This window comes from Pseudophryne corroboree, chromosome 12, assembly GCF_028390025.1.
Source record: "Pseudophryne corroboree isolate aPseCor3 chromosome 12, aPseCor3.hap2, whole genome shotgun sequence".
NCBI classification, from domain to species: domain Eukaryota; kingdom Metazoa; phylum Chordata; class Amphibia; order Anura; family Myobatrachidae; genus Pseudophryne; species Pseudophryne corroboree.
Genome location: NC_086455.1, coordinates 9594313 through 9610371, shown reverse-complemented (window position 1 = coordinate 9610371; position 16059 = coordinate 9594313). Strand labels below are relative to the sequence as shown.

The window sequence follows — 16059 nt, the reverse complement described above, 5'->3', positions numbered from 1 at the left end:
GTTGTATACTATTACAGTATTGTGTGTATGTGTGGTGGCCCCTGTTTGCCATCTACTTTTGCCCTCAGAACAGTCAGAGGAGGCAGGCAGTGGGGCAGGGGGGGTAGGCAGTGGGGCAGAGGAAGCAAATCAGCAGAGGGGACATGATGTACTCATACTACACATCCAGGATTTCCAAGCCTCCAGACTTCGGACAAATCATGTGATTCCCAGACTGTCTGGACTCTGGAGGAAGCCTGGACAGGTGGTAACTCCAGCCGGGATATCTTTCCATTAGTGTTTACATTTGAGCACCCATCCTATATGTAACACAGCAGCCAATAAGGAACTGACACACCCCTTGTGTACCTTGCAATGTGCATTATGTGTGATGTACAAGTGTACGTGCACCAGAGGAAGTGTCATCTTCTGCAGTTCATCCCCACTTTGTTTTATAGCAGTATTCAGGTAAGACTTGTTATGCTTCACAATATCCTACATCTAACCGTCAACTATGGTAAATAAAGTGAGCGTTACATACACTGTAACTTAGACTATAAGGGCGGTATTCAATTCTTTTCACCCCATCCCACACCCGTTCTGTTTCTGCTGATGGGCGTGGTATAATAATTTCAGCTCACTACCCCCGGAGTAGCAAGGGCGCCCTAACCCTTTGACTGAAGTTTGTTGTGTCACAGGTTAGGATATTTTGATAGAATGCCTATTTGTATATCCTGTTATATACATTTTCTGTATTGCTGATTATATTCATAGGTTGGAAATGCCCACAGCATGACGCATTGCCTAGACTTGAGGCCTTTATAAATGGCTCCAGGCCACACAGCTCATCATCCTTGACAAAGACTCCTTGTGTGTTGAAAGTGAAACGCGTCAGCTGGAATGTTTTCTCTTTTATTACTTAATGGTTATTTCCATTCCACAGTGGGTTTGTGTTAGGTTGTTCCAGGACTTTTTGTGTATTTCTACATCCATGCTGTCTGCCATCATCTCCTCGTTTTGCCCCAGCCAGGGATCATTTTAAGATCTATGTTTTTGTGAAATAAATGACCCATATTCTACAAAGGATAATTCCCCATCCTGCCACTTATTGTTTTTATGTCATGCCATGTATGTGGACACGGTGTAATCAGGAGAGCAATTTTGGATGCAAGGTGTACTGATCTTCTTTGTAAGGAACTCATTTTCATTCATTCCATCTTTGGAATCCCACTCTGTCCCCCACCTGTATAATTATTGTTACCCCTCTCCATATTTTCCACTTATCATATAGAGGGTAATATACTAGGATTTATTTGTCGTCTCCACATATTATTCCTTGTCTGGAAGCCATGATGGTAGAGGATACACTGCGACATAAAATATGAAGCTATTCTGGCGCAAATCTTTTTTTTACATCATGGAAGGAACTTTCACTACAGGTAGGAACCTCAGTGACTGCGTCTTTCTTTTAGAGACTTTCTTTTCCAATTTTCCCACCTGACTGAGAAATTTTCACAACTAATTGAATTCCCCCTATAATCTCTTCATAGCAATGCATTGTGATATGGGGGCAATTTATCAAACCTTCTAAAGCAGAGGTGTTGCCATAGTAGCCAATCCGTTCTAGCTGTCAATAATCTCCAACATTCTATTGAATGGTAGCTAGACTCTGGTTGCTGTTGGCAACAACTCCGCTTGTCATCTTTATATGGTTTGGTATATCTGCCCCACGGGAAGTTCTTATGATGAAATGGGTTGATATCACATGGTATTTTGAGATGGGAGAATATTTCCTATGATGTGATTGATGGAAATGTTATCTGTGAATTGGTTGTAAATCAGAATTCAAAAGTAAGTTACAATTAAAGCCAAAACAATCTGCCTTTTTAAAGCAACCAGGAGATTGATAATTTAAAACACACTCAAAATGACTAGTAACTAGTATAGCTCAATTATTGGAGAAAATAAACAAACAATGAATGAATGCGTTTAACAAACTTTAATTTGCTAGAATAGCCTGAACAATTTATTTGTATTCATATTCATGCTTTCATTTCGTAACACAACTATTACATTACAATTCCACTCTTGTTTATAGATATAGCTCACAAACTGAAGACCCGTAGGCTAATTAAATCATTAATTTTGTCTGGAAAATATAAGAGATTTGAATTCAAATAAATGCCCCTCTAGATCTAAGTTGTTGTCCAAATGCCCCCCGCAGAAAAACTATTATCTGTAAACCATGAGGGTAAGTCAGATCTGATCGCTGGGCTGCTAATTTTGCTGTCCTGCGATCAGATAGTCGCCGCCTCCAGGGGGAGTGTAAATTCGCCATGCAAGTGCGCGATCCTATGTGTACGCCGAGCTGCAAAAATTCACTTTGTGCAGTATGTGCGTAGCCCAGGACTTACCCCTACAGTACGATCAAAAGAGGCTGATCGGGGCCGGAGCTGACGTCAGACACCCTCCCTGAAAACACTTGAGAATGCCTGCGTTTATCTGGACACTCCCTGTAAACGCTCAGTTACCACCCACAAACTGCCTCCTTCTGTCAATCACGTTGCGAACGCCCGTGTAAATGGATTTTTTTAACCATCCCATCGCTGACCAGTGATGACCTCTGTTGTTGTCTGACGCCCCTGCACATTGCGGTCATACGCATTCGGAGTTTAGACCTGATTACCCACTGTGCAAAAACGCACAACAGCGATCGGATCTGAATTACCCCCCAAGGTATTCCAGACAGCTCCTCACCATCCCAACCCACTCAATATTCATAATGTAGTGCAGATATTCTCTGATGCTGTTAATGACCCAGAATAAGGACATGTAATAAGAGACGGGGTTGGATACAATTTGATAAGTCTCTATTCTGCCTTTCTAAATATGTGAGTGATACGAATTGCATAAGATATTCTAGACTGAAACGGATATATCCTATGTGGAAAATGTCCCACCTTAGTAAATTGGCCCCCTAGTGTGTGCATTTGTGTGGGTTTTACTAATTAGAGTCATCCCGTTATTAGGGGCACACATTATTCAGAATCTAGCTGTAATACTACAAAGGTTACTAGACAATGAGCCACGTCTTAGTGTTGTGTCTCCCAGTATTAGTTCCCAAGGAGGTTATACTGTGTATGTTCTGATAGAATACTATGAGACTCCAGAAACAGCACAGAAAGGAATAAGTAGACATAGAGTTGGGTAAGATACAGTTGGGTCTTTGGGGGGTGACGTTGAGAAGAGGATAAAAAATTACTTTCAAACAAATCAACTACCGACCACCTACATTTCCCAAACCATCACCTCTATCTAATATCCCACTATGACCGCAACATATTATGATGCGTAACTAAATATTTGTCCCCATACTTTTTCCTGCTAATCGAAAATCACATACATCTTGCTGAATTTCAGGGACTGGTTGGCCCTCCATGTTGGCCACGACACTGAAGATATCCAGTAAGAATTATCATCTGAACTGTGCCAATCCCCATTCAGGTTTGCTAACCCACAGGCATTAAACCACCATCCAGCTTGCTGATAGTAACTGCAGCTCGGATACAAGATGTCACCAGTGGAGCACATTGGGGTACAGTTGTCATTGGGTTTGTCCTGAGTGCTGAAATAGCTGCCGTCCTGATTGGTTGCAGTATTGCCGATATCCCCACGGAAGGCGTCTCCTGCAATGTGAGGAATATAACAAGACATTTGTGAGTGTATTATAATTTATTTAAAGCATTAATGTCCTCTTGTCCCATAATTTTACCCTTTCCACATATTCTGCCGGTATTAAACAGGAAGTATAATTGCTCTCTGGCCACTCACCTGCTGTGCCCGAGTAACTTCCTACTGAGAGCTTGTAGAAGAGTCCTGCATTCCCAACGCTGAAGGCAGTGTACTGGGCATAAGCTAAGTTGCCTGCAAAGTCCCCAATGCTGATTCGCAGCTTGCTAGGTCTAGAATTTTGATGCGTCAGGAGAAAAATGTATTTGAGCCCCAGCCAGTGTTCACCTTTAACAACACATCAATCAAATACATGATTAAGTTCATCAAACATCTTCGTGCAAATGTATAAAAAGCTGTTCTCCAGATAATTGTCTGACAGGTCATGCCTTCTTATCCACAATCACCTGTAGGACAATGTTCATGACTGTCCCACAGGTGTATAAATAGAACTGTCACATATAATGCTGCGTGCTCCTCCTGTTACACTAAACCAATCACAATGTGTTGCATGGATGACATGTTACATTGAAAGCAATGATGTCATCTAAAGGTAGCATTACAGTGTGAAATATTGTCATACACATTGTCATCGTTGACATAATGATGATAATCGGAATGTCAACATAGGGATTTATGGTCATTTAAACCCCAACCGCACCCCAACAATAACCCTAACATGGCCTGTTGACATTTTGACTGTTGATATAGCATGAATGTCGAGGTGTTAACAATCTGACTGCCAGCTCTGTGGCTCCAATGCAGCCATTTACCATCAAGTCTTCCAAATCCATTTTCAAAGTCAGCCCACACTTGGTTGAAGGACAACCCATCCTCTCCATTGTGATTCTGCATAAGGGTCCAACCACCGGTCGCTGACATTTCACAGGACACCTGCATGGGGGAAGGGGGGGGGGGGGGGGGCGGCAGAATGACATAATGTAAAAAATGTTTTATTCCTCTTAATTGTTTGAACCAGCACTTCACATATTAACAGTTGGCACTGATATTGTGTGTGTGTGTGTGTATATATGTATGTGTATATGTATATATATATATATATATATATATATATATACATATATGTATGTATATATATATATATATATATATATAAAACTAGAATATAGCGGCTTTCCACAGGCTTGAAATAAAGTTAAAAGATCATACTTTATTGGTCCAGCGGCGTTTCAGGGTCTAGCCCCATTGTCAGGGACAAGCGTTCCACATACAAATAAAATACATACAGACATTTATACCATATGGTACAAGGCAATTACAGTTGGTATAAATGTCTGTATGTAGTTTATTTGTATGCTGAACGCTTGTCCCTGACGATGGTGCTAGACCCCGAAACGCCGTTGGACCAACAAAGTATGATCTTTTAACTTTATTTCAAGCCTGTGGAGTGCCGCTATATTCCAGTTCTATATTGGTCCATGACTTTGACCTATGGAGGGCACCACAGCAAATACTTAAAATACCCTGAAACGGAGTGCCAGGCTTATGGTTTTATATATATATATATATATATATATATATATAGAATACTGTGTACTCGGCACTCTCTCTTAAGATAGTAGGTGCTGCGGTGCCCTCCTGGAGGCGAAGACCTCTGAATATGGATTGGTAAAGAAGGCGGCACTCAGACAGACGTAGATAGCAGTAAAACAGTAATACACATACATACATACATACATACATACATACATACATACATACATCCTCCTTATTAGAGTCCCTGGTGGATACTTTGAGGATGGATGTTGTTATATAACTTTTGTGACCTTGCACACAGAGAAGTTTATTGAGTGTGTGCATTTTTTTTTTACAAATACACACACACACACACACACACACACACACACACACACACACACACTCAGATACTTGGATAGATAATTATTCAAGGGTGATAAATGTCATCACATGAGTTCGTGATTGCATTCAACTACACTCCTTCACTCAGGGACACTCCCCAACTGTGGCCCCAACACCACCTTCACCCCTGCTACACTCCTATACACCTGATACTACAAATTCCAGACCCCCACTCGCAGTTGCTGTAGCATAAGGTAGTGGGGCAATGAATGATGACAGGGGAGGGAAGCAGTGGACAGACATGGAGGCTTTTGTGAGGTCAGCTGGCTAGGAGAGCACCACAGCATTTTGATGACTTTATATATATATATATATATATATATTTTTTTTTTTTTTTTCAGAAAGTGAAGAAAAGGGCGCCTATTAGTGTCTAATAAAATTATATAAAAAATAGAGCTGGTGTGATTGAGAACAGGATACTACTTATCTGGCATAAACAGACTTTTGCTTCAGTCATAGGACCCGTATAGGTACATGAAAAAAGAAGAACAAAATAACATAGCGCGTACTGTTTTTACGCAATCACAATCTACAGATCATATGAACCAAATGTGTGTTATAAAAAACTTTCTGGGTAACGGTAAATCCCAAAATTTAAAATCCACAGCCAGGGATTTTTTTAAAAGTTTTTCACAATAATAAAACACACATAAAGCATAAAGGTAGAAGTACAAGATACACAATTTTCAGATTTAAATGAACCAATTATGTGTTAAAAAACTTTCTGGGTATAGGCAAATCCCAAAATTTTAAATCCACAGCCAGGGACTTTTTAAAAGTTTTTCACAATATTTAATACAACACATAAAACATAAAAGGTAGAAGTAATGCGAGCGTACAAGATAAAAATGAATGACAAGCTTATCTGTCCATATTAGGAATGGGATACATCAGATTTTTCGTAAACATCCAAGATAAATAGTAAAAATTCAAACGTACAAAAAATAAATATTAAAACAGCTTATCTGCCCATAAGGGAAGTTCAGGTGCATCAGTCCCAACGCGTTTCGTCCTTAATTAGACTTCATCATGGGGATCCTGTTCTCAATCACACCAGCTCTATTTTTTATATAATTTTATTAGACACTAATAGGCGCCCTTTTCTTCACTTTCTGAAAATCTTTTTTACGTGTTTTCCAAGCACATATTTATTGCTGAAGGTTGCAGCCACTCTCACTCTAGAGGAAGTGTCACGTACTGTACACACTTGATTTTACATTTATATTTATTATTGGTAGTGCACTGTGATATCTGAGCGCCCCCGTTTCTATTTTCGAATATATATATATATATATATATATATATATATATATATATATATATATATATAATATGTGTGCCTACTTCTTGGCCATCTTTTATGTGCTGCAGGCCAAGGCCAATTTAAAAACATGGGTCCATTTAGGAAGGATGGGAGAAGAGTTCCTGGTATTCAGATCCCCCCCGAGTGCACCACTGATAAGAATCATGATTAAATAACTTACTGATGTTGGAAATGCTTAGGACAGGGTGGGAATAAACAGCTCATAAATGGAATTTAGTTTATATTATCTATGGTGCTCAAAATTATTTATTATTTTGAATCCAAATACTGTAGCAATTTCCCTATACATCACTTTTAGGATTCTCACACAGACTTGTCTCACCTGGAAATTAACGTTAGCACCTTCTGGTTGTATTGTGTAGATTCCACTCTTAGCAGTTTTGTTTCTTTTCCAGATATCTGAACAGTCATATCCTATGGAACAAGGTACATTAAGATCCCAAATTCAATTTTATTCCGGTGTGCGGGGTCATAGCTGTGACTATTGATTGTGAAACTAATGTTTAGCATTATAGAAAATGCAGCAGCTTCTAAATTAGACAGACAAGTATATATAATTCTTACCTTGTGCTGTACTTACACCTTCAGCCTGTTGATTGAAAAACAGTTTACATTATTCTAGTTTTGTAACTCTCACCTGGCTATTATATAACAGAAATTCAGACATTATATAAATGTATCTTTTATCTTGTGCATAATAATATTAAAACAGACCATAAAGTGTTAAAATGACTTCTAGTAAATATATTTTGCTAAAGCAGACTTTTTAAAAACAATATATATATGTTAAAAGTTAATAAATTATTATTTAATAAAGGCAAACAGAAAATAAAAAGTAAGTTTTAATGTTGTTGTTGGTCAATGTAGATTTCTTTGATTAGAAAAAACAAATAGTGAATGCTCTGTATCCATAAACTGTATAATACAGAATAATTGTGTCCCGTGTTTTAACAATACAGGGAATTGACTCCAAAAACATCTTTACTTACCTGAGATATCATTTGCAGGTAACATAGAGCTAGCAGTAAAATACTTCTGTATGGGTTGATGTTTGTCATTTTATATACCTAAAAAAAAATTGTCAAAAATAAAAAAACAATTATCGATGTTACTTTGAAATGTTTAGAAATTAATTTTAATTTTATAATATATTCTAGATTTTTTTTTTAGCTTTAAGCACACATTTGGTCAGTATAAGATTTTGAAACTTTATTTACTTTACTCTATATACTGAACTCTTTAAATAAAACATTAACATACTTTAAAAAAGTAGTTGTATTCAAGTCATCATCATCAATTGTCTTTGAAACTGTTCTACCACCTGTCATGCATTTTAAATATATATATTTCCATTTAAATCCTGTTTCTTAAATATAATGTAACAGAATAATATCTTGACATATTATGTACATGTTCTAGAGAGAAAGAAATGATCAGACAACACAAATATGACTTACTCAATATCTTCAATACTCTAAGTAGCTTTGCTTCAGTAAAATATACAAGCCATCAGTGCTATGCCATTATATATACTACAGTAGCACCATGTAATGGGGTGGAGACTAAAGTCACTTAGTTACATAACAGTGTGCCTCAGGCATACCTCAATCACAAACCTATAATCTAATAGTTTTCAGTTTTAACTTAACAAAAGGTGCAGTATCTTATCTTTACGTTACTATCAAAATCATGATACCCATGTTACATAAAGTGTATAACAATATTTTACTACCATATACAGCCGTTTGTCTAAGGTCAGACTCTGCCAAAACCTATTATGTTTTTGTGTTTTAAGAACATCTGGGATACACAGTGAATACAAAGGGATTAGTGAAAGCAATTGTTGGGAACGTGTGTTTAATTAAAACAAAGGAGTTGAAAAACAACATTACTAAGCAGAAAGACGCACGTTTGGAATAGTCTGTCAGCTTTGTCACCCATCTGACAGGAATCATTGACAATTGATGCAGGTTTTTAAGTACACTATAATTATATTTTTCAAATTCTAAAGCAAATGTAAACATTGCTGACCATTTACAATCTATGTAACATTGTGTTCAATAATTCTGTGTATAAGACATGATTTACTTATCTTCAGAACTTCAATGTGTAAACTAAAACATATTTTAATACAATATGACCACACATTTATAGATGTAACCCAGATCTAGGTTAATTTAGAGGTTCTCCAGCACTGCCAAAATAATTTCATTAATCAAAATTACAGACCATATTCTCCAAGGTGCACCAAAAAATAAATATGTAAGTTACATTATATAATATAGTCTAGCAGTTGTAAAGTGCCAGAATTTTCACTACATTTTCTAAAATATGTTATTAATTTAAAGTATAGAGTAACAGGGACGTATGTTCATCCCAGTCGCCCTGAGGCAAGTTATAGTTTGGTGCCTGCCCCCCCCCCCCCCCATTAGTGAATTGGCTCCTGGGAAACAGCTGATTAACTATGCAGCAGCAGTGGGTGCTCCGCAGAGCTCCATTGGAAGACCACTGGTCACACTTGGATCCTGCTGTGAACCACACAAGTGGTGCTGTACATGCATAGACACATAGAATTTGACGGCAGATAAGAACCACTTGGCCCATCTAGTCTGCCCCTTTTTTTATCCTTTAGGTAATCTCAACCCTTTTTGAACCTTAATTCTTTGTAAGGATGTTCATATGCTTATCCCAAGCATGTTTAAATTATTCTACAGTCTTAGCCTCTACCACCTCTGATGGGAGGCTATTCCACTTATCCACTACCCTTTCTGTGAAGTAATTTTTCCTTAAATTTCCCCTGAACCTCCCCCCCTCCAGTCTCAGTGTATGTCCTCGAGTTCTAATACTTCTTTTCCTTTGAAGAATGTTTCCCTCCTGAACTTTGTTAAGACCCTTGGTATATTTGAAAGTTTGTATCATGTCCCCCCATTCCCTTCTCTGCTCCAAACTATACATGTTAAGATCTTTTATGCAGGTGCCCCTTCAGGACTTAGAGCCTGGAGTCAGGTGTTGCCATTGCCTCTGCGAGTTACACCACTGTAGAGTAACAAGTTTTTAATAAGCATACCAGTAAAGATGACAGTACTATAAATTCACATTTTCCATAAATTATGCAATTTACTAAGAGTTCATTCTAAAAACATAATTTAAAAAATTAACTAAAAAAGATTTCTCTTACGTCCTAGAGGATGCTGGGAACTCCGTAAGGACCATGGGGTATAGACGGGCTCCGCAGGAGACATGGGCACCTATAACGAACTTTTAGTATAGGTGTGCACTGGCTTCTCCCTCTATGCCCCTCCTCCAGACCTCAGTTAGATCCTGTGCCCAGAGGAGATAGGGTGCATTACAGGGAGCTCTCCTGAGTTTTCTGTTAAAGAATTTTGTTAGGTTTTTTATTTTCAGGGAGCTCTGCTGGCAACAGGCTCCCTGCATCGTGGGACTGAGGGGAGAGAAGCAGACCTACTTCTTAAGAGTTCAAGGGCTCTGCTTCTTAGGCTACTGGACACCATTAGCTCCAGAGGGAGTCGGAACACAGGTCTCATCCTGGGGTTCGTCCCGGAGCCGCGCCGCCTTCCTCCTCACAGAGCCGGAAAAAAGAAGCCGGGTGAGTATAAGAAGAAAGAAGACTTCAAAGGCGGCAGAAGACTTCAGATCTTCCTGAGGTAAACGTGCAGCAGTAAGCTGCGCGCCATTGCTCCCACACAACACACACAAACATGGCACTGATGGGTGCATGGCGCAGGGGGCGCGCCCTGGGCAGCAATAAACCTCATTACTGGCACAGAATAAGTTTGTTAGGCTGCGGAGGCAGTAAATAAACGATCCCCCGCCATTATTTGATTATAGAAGCGGGACTGAAGCCCGCCACTGGAGGGGGCGGAGCTTGATCCCTCAGCACTAACCAGCGCCATTTTCTCCACAGCAGCTGCAGAGAACGCTGGCTCCCCTGCTGAACGAGTTTAGAGGGCTGGAAAAAGAGGAGGGGGGCACATAACAGGAGCAGTGAGTGGGAAAATCAATATATTTTCATATAAAGCGCTATCAGGGTGTGTTCCAGTGTCAGTTTGGCGCTGGGTGTGTGCTGGCATACTCTCTCTCTGTCTCTCCAAAGGGCCTTCTTTAGGGAATTGTCCCCTTATAGCTATATCCCTGTGTGTGTGGGGTGTCGGTACGTGTGTGTCGGCATGTCTGAAGCGGAAGGCTTATCCAAAGAGGAGGTGGAACAGATGAGTGGTGTGTCCCAGTAGGTGGTGCCGACTCAGGATTGGATGGATATGTGGCATATGTTAAATGCAAGTGTAGCTTCACTACATAAGAGGCTGGACAAAGCAGAGTCCAGGGTGTCGACAGGAGGTCAATCTACGGATTGCACCGACACACAGGACCCGTCGGGGTCGCAGAAACGTCCCTTCTCACAAATAGTGGACCCAGATACCGACACGGACTCTGATTCCAGTGTCGACTATGATGAAGCAAGATTGCACCCTAGGGTGACAAAAAGTATTCAGTACATGATTATTGCAATAAAAGATGTTTTGCATATAACTGATGAGCCCTCGGTGCCCGACACGAGGGTGCGCATGTATAAGGAAAAGAAACCTGTGGTAAACTTTCCTCCATCCCATGAACTTAACGACTTATGTGAAAAGGCTTGGGAAACTCCAAATAAGAAGCTACAGATTCCCAAAAGGATTTTTATGGCATACCCTTTCCCTACACAGGACAGGGTGCATTGGGAATCCTCTCCCACAGTAGACAAGGCTTTAACACGCCTGTCCAAGAAGGTGGCGCTGCCGTCTCCAGACACAGCGGCCCTCAAGGATCCTGCGGACCGCAGGCAGGAGACTACATTAAAGTCTATTTACACACATACTGGTACTTTACTTAGACCGGCAATTGCGTCGGCGTGGGTATGTAGTGCAGTCGCAGCTTGGACAGATACCCTGTCAGCTGACCTTGATACCCTAGATAGGGATACCATTTTGTTAACATTAGCTCATATTAAGGACGCAGTCTTATATATGAGGGACGCTCAAAGAGACATTGGATTACTGGGTTCAAGAGCCAATGCTATGACTATTGCGGCGAGAAGAGCCTTATGGATCCGCCAATGGACGGGTGATGCGGACTCAAAAAAGCATATGGAGGTTTTACCTTACAAGGGTGATGTATTGTTTGGGGACGGTCTCGCGGACCTGGTTTCCACAGCTACCGCGGGTAAGTCTACCTTTTTACCTTTTGTTCCCCAACAGCAAAAGAAACCTCCACATTATCAGATGCAGTCCTTTCGGTCGCATAAGTCCAGAAGAGGTCGGGGCTCCTCTTTCCTCGCCAGAGGTAAGGGTAGAGGCAAGAGAACACCTGCTTCGGCTAGTTCCCAAGAGCAGAAGTCCTCCCCGGCTTCCGCTAAGTCCACCACATGACGCTGGGGCTCCCCTGCGCGAGTCCGCACCGGTGGGGGCACGCCTTCAAATCTTCAGCCAAGTCTGGGTTCAGTCAGACGTGGACTCTTGGGCGATGGAAATAGTTTCTCAAGGCTACAAGCTGGAATTCGAAGAGGTGCCCCCACGCCGATTCTTCAAGTCGGCCTTACCAGCTTCCACCCCGGAGCGGGATGTGGTGTTAGCTGCAATTCAAATGCTGTGTCAACAGCAGGTAATTATCAGGGTTCCCCTGAACCAACAGGGAAAAGGGTACTATTCGACCCTGTTTGTGGTCCCGAAGCCGGATGGTTCGGTCAGGCCCATTTTAAATCTAAAATCCCTAAACCTGTACTTGAAAAGATTCAAATTCAAGATGGAATCACTCTGAGCGGTGATAGCCAGCCTAGAGGGGGGGGGGCGGATTTTATGGTGTCACTGGACATAAAGGATGCTTACCTTCATGTCCCTATATATTCCTCTCATCAGGAATACCTGAGATTCGCTGTACAGGATTGTCATTACCAGTTTCAGACATTGCCGTTTGGGCTTTCCACGGCCCCGAGGATTTTCACCAAGATAATGGCGGAAATGATGGTGGTCCTGCGCAAGCAAGGAGTCACAATTATCCCATACTTGGACGATCTCCTGATAAAGGCGAGTTCAAAAGATCAATTACTGAAAAACGTGTCACTCTCTCTGAGAGTGCTCCAGCAACACGGGTGGATTCTCAATCTACCAAAGTCACAGTTGGTTCCAACAACTCGACTTGTGTTCCTCGGTATGATACTGGACACGGAACAAATGAAGGTTTTTCTCCCGTTGGAGAAAGCACAGGACCTCCAAAGCATGGTCAGAGACCTGCTAAAGCCAAAAAGAGTGTCAGTTCATCAATGCACTCGGGTTCTGGGAAAGATGGTGGCAGCCTACGAGGCCATTCCCTTCGGCAGGTTCCATGCGAGGACATTTCAATGGGACCTTCTGGACAAGTGGTCCGGGTCCCATCTACAATTACATCAAAAGATAACACTGTCCCCCAGGGCCAGGGTGTCTCTTCTATGGTGGCTGCAAAGTGCTCACCTTCTAGAAGGTCGCAGATTCGGCATTCAGGACTGGGTTCTGGTAACCACGGACGCGAGCCTCCGAGGATGGGGAGCAGTCACCCAAGGAAGAAATTTTCAAGGACTATGGTCAAGCCAGGAGTCCTGCCTGCACATCAACGTGTTGGAATTAAGGGCCATATACAACGGCCTTCGACAAGCGGAGAGTTTTCTTCGCAACCTACCGGTTCTGATTCAATCAGACAATGTCACAGCAGTGGCTCATGTGAACCGCCAAGGCGGGACAAGAAGCAGAGTCGTGATGGCGGAAGCCTCCAGGACTCTTCGCTGGGCGGAAAATCATGTAAGCGCTCTGTCAGCTGTCTTCATTCCGGGAGTGGAACACTGGGAAGCAGACTTCCTCAGCAGACACGATCTCCATCCAGGAGAGTGGGGACTTCATCAAGAAGTCTTTGCAGAGATAACGGGTCTCTGGGGAGTTCCTCAAATAGACATGATGGCGTCACACCTCAACAAGAAGCTTCAGAGGTATTGTGCCTGGTCCCGGGACCCTCAGGCAATAGCAGTAGACACTCTGGTAACGCCATGGGTGTTCCAATCGGTCTACGTGTTTCCTCCTCTTCCTCTCATCACAAAGGTGTTGAGGATCATAAGGCAAAAAAGAGTACAGACAATACTCATTGTTCCGGACTGGCCTCGAAGGGCCTGGTACTCAGATCTTCAGGAGATGCTCACAGAAGATCCCTGGCCTCTTCCTCTAAGGGAGGACCTGTTGCAGCAGGGGCCCTGCATGTTCCAAGACTTACCGCGGTTGCGTTTGACGGCATGGCGGTTGAACGCCGGATCCTAGCTGAGAAGGGTATTCCGGAGGAGGTCATGCCTACACATGCGCAGAAATGCTGATTTTTAGCCTGATCGCTGTGCTGCAAACAACGGCAGTTAGCGATCAACTCGGAATGACCCCCAATATCCTACATATAACCGTCAACTATGGTAAATAAAGTGATCGTTACATACACTGTGACTTAGACTATAAGACTCTTAAAGAGGGTGGAGAGGATGGAGCTTTCCATTTGACAGCAAGCAATGTCTATTTAAATATGTGTATTGTGAATGAAGTTTGTTATGTCACAGGTTAGGATATCTTGATAGAAATGCCTATTTGTATATCCTGTTATATACATTGTCTGTATTGCTGATTATATTCATGGCTTGGACACACCCACACCATGACGCATTTCCTGGACTTGATGCCTTTATAAACGGGCCCAGGCCACACAGCTCATCAGCCTTGACAAAGACTCCTTGGGGGTTGAAAGTGAAATGCGTCAGTATTGATAGGTTTCTCTTTTATCACTTAGCAGATACCAGAGTGGTTTTGTGTTAGGTTGTTCTTGTGTATTTCTACATCCATGCTGTCTGCCATCATCTCCTCGTTTTGGCCCAGCCAGGGATCATTTTAAGATCTATGTGTTTGTGAAATAAATGACCCATATTCTACAAAGGATAATTCCCCATCCTGACGCTTATTGTTTTTATGTCATGCCATGTATGTGTATGTGGACACGGTGTAATCAGGAGAGCAATTTTGGATGCAAGGTGTACTGATCTTCTGTGTAAGGAACTCATTTTCATTCATTCCATCTTTGGAATCCCACTCTGTTTGTTTGTCATTTCCACATATAATTCCTTGATTGGGAACCATGATGGTAGAGGATACACTGCGACCAAAAATATGAAGCTACTCTGGCGCAATTCTTTTTTTGCATCATGGAAGGAACTTTTACTACAGGTAGGAACCTCAGTGACTGCGTCTTTCTTTTAGAGACTTTATTTTCCATTTTTCCCACCTGACTGAGTAATTTTTACAATTAATTGAATTCCCCCTATAACCTCTTTATAGCAATGCGCTGCGATATGGGGGCAATTTATCAAACCTTCTAAAGCAGAGGTGTTGCCATAGTAGCCAATCCGTTCTAGCTGTCAATAATCTCCAACATTCTATTGAATGGTAGCTAGACTCTGGTTGCTGTTGGCAACAACTCCGCTTTATATGGTTTGGTATATCTGCCCCACGGGAAGTTCTTATGATGAAATGGGTTGATGTCACATGGTATTTTGAGATGGGAGAATATTTCCTATGATGTAATTGATGGAAATGTTATCTGTGAATTGGTTGTAAATCAGAATTCAAAAGTAAGTTACAATTAAAGCCAAAACAATCTGCCTTTTTAAAGCAACCAGGAGATTGATCATTTAAAACACACTCAAAATGTATGAGGAGAGCGAAGATGCGGACCACAAGAGTCTCAGGGCCTAATTCAGAGTTGATTGCAGCAGAACATTTGTTAACTAATGGGCAAAACCATGTGCAGTGCAGGTGGGGCAGATGTAACATGTGCAGAGAGAGTTAGATTTGGGTGGGTTATATTGTTTCTGTGCAGGGTAAATACTGGCTGCTTTATTTTCACACTGCAATTTAGATTTCAGTTTGAACACCCCCCACCCAAAACTAACTCTCTCTGCACATGTTACATCTGCCCCACCTGCAGTGCACATGGTTTTGCCCATTAGCTAACAAATTTGCTGCTGAGATCAGGTCTGAATTAGGCCCTAAGTACATTTACCACCTTAATAAAAAGCCTTGGGGCATAGGACAGAC

At 41.5% G+C, this 16059-nt stretch overlaps 1 protein-coding gene across 1 annotated transcript; it reads right to left on the bottom strand.

Moving 5' to 3' along the window:
* Nucleotides 1–3363: 3363 nt before the first annotated feature.
* Nucleotides 3364–15102, bottom strand: LOC134980789 (angiopoietin-related protein 5-like). The gene is made up of 6 exons (XM_063947756.1): nt 15003–15102; nt 9352–9462; nt 7236–7333; nt 4482–4602; nt 3811–3996; nt 3364–3665 (listed from the first exon to the last, which is right to left on the bottom strand). Exons 1-6 carry the CDS (start codon nt 15100–15102, stop codon nt 3364–3366), a joined length of 918 nt encoding a protein of 305 aa, XP_063803826.1.
* Between the last annotated feature and the right edge of the window lie 957 nt (nt 15103–16059).

Excerpts from the sequence above, each read along its gene's own strand:
- LOC134980789 (XM_063947756.1), bottom strand. The coding sequence starts at position 15,102 with ATGGTTCCCAATCAAGGAATTATATGTGGAAATGACAAACAAACAGAG. Across the intron at positions 7,334-9,351 it reads TCAGCTGTTTCCCAGGAGCC|CCATAGGATATGACTGTTCA; the intron begins AATTCACTAATG and ends ATGTACCTTGTT. Across the intron at positions 3,666-3,810 it reads AAGTTACTCGGGCACAGCAG|GAGACGCCTTCCGTGGGGAT; the intron begins GTGAGTGGCCAG and ends CTCACATTGCAG.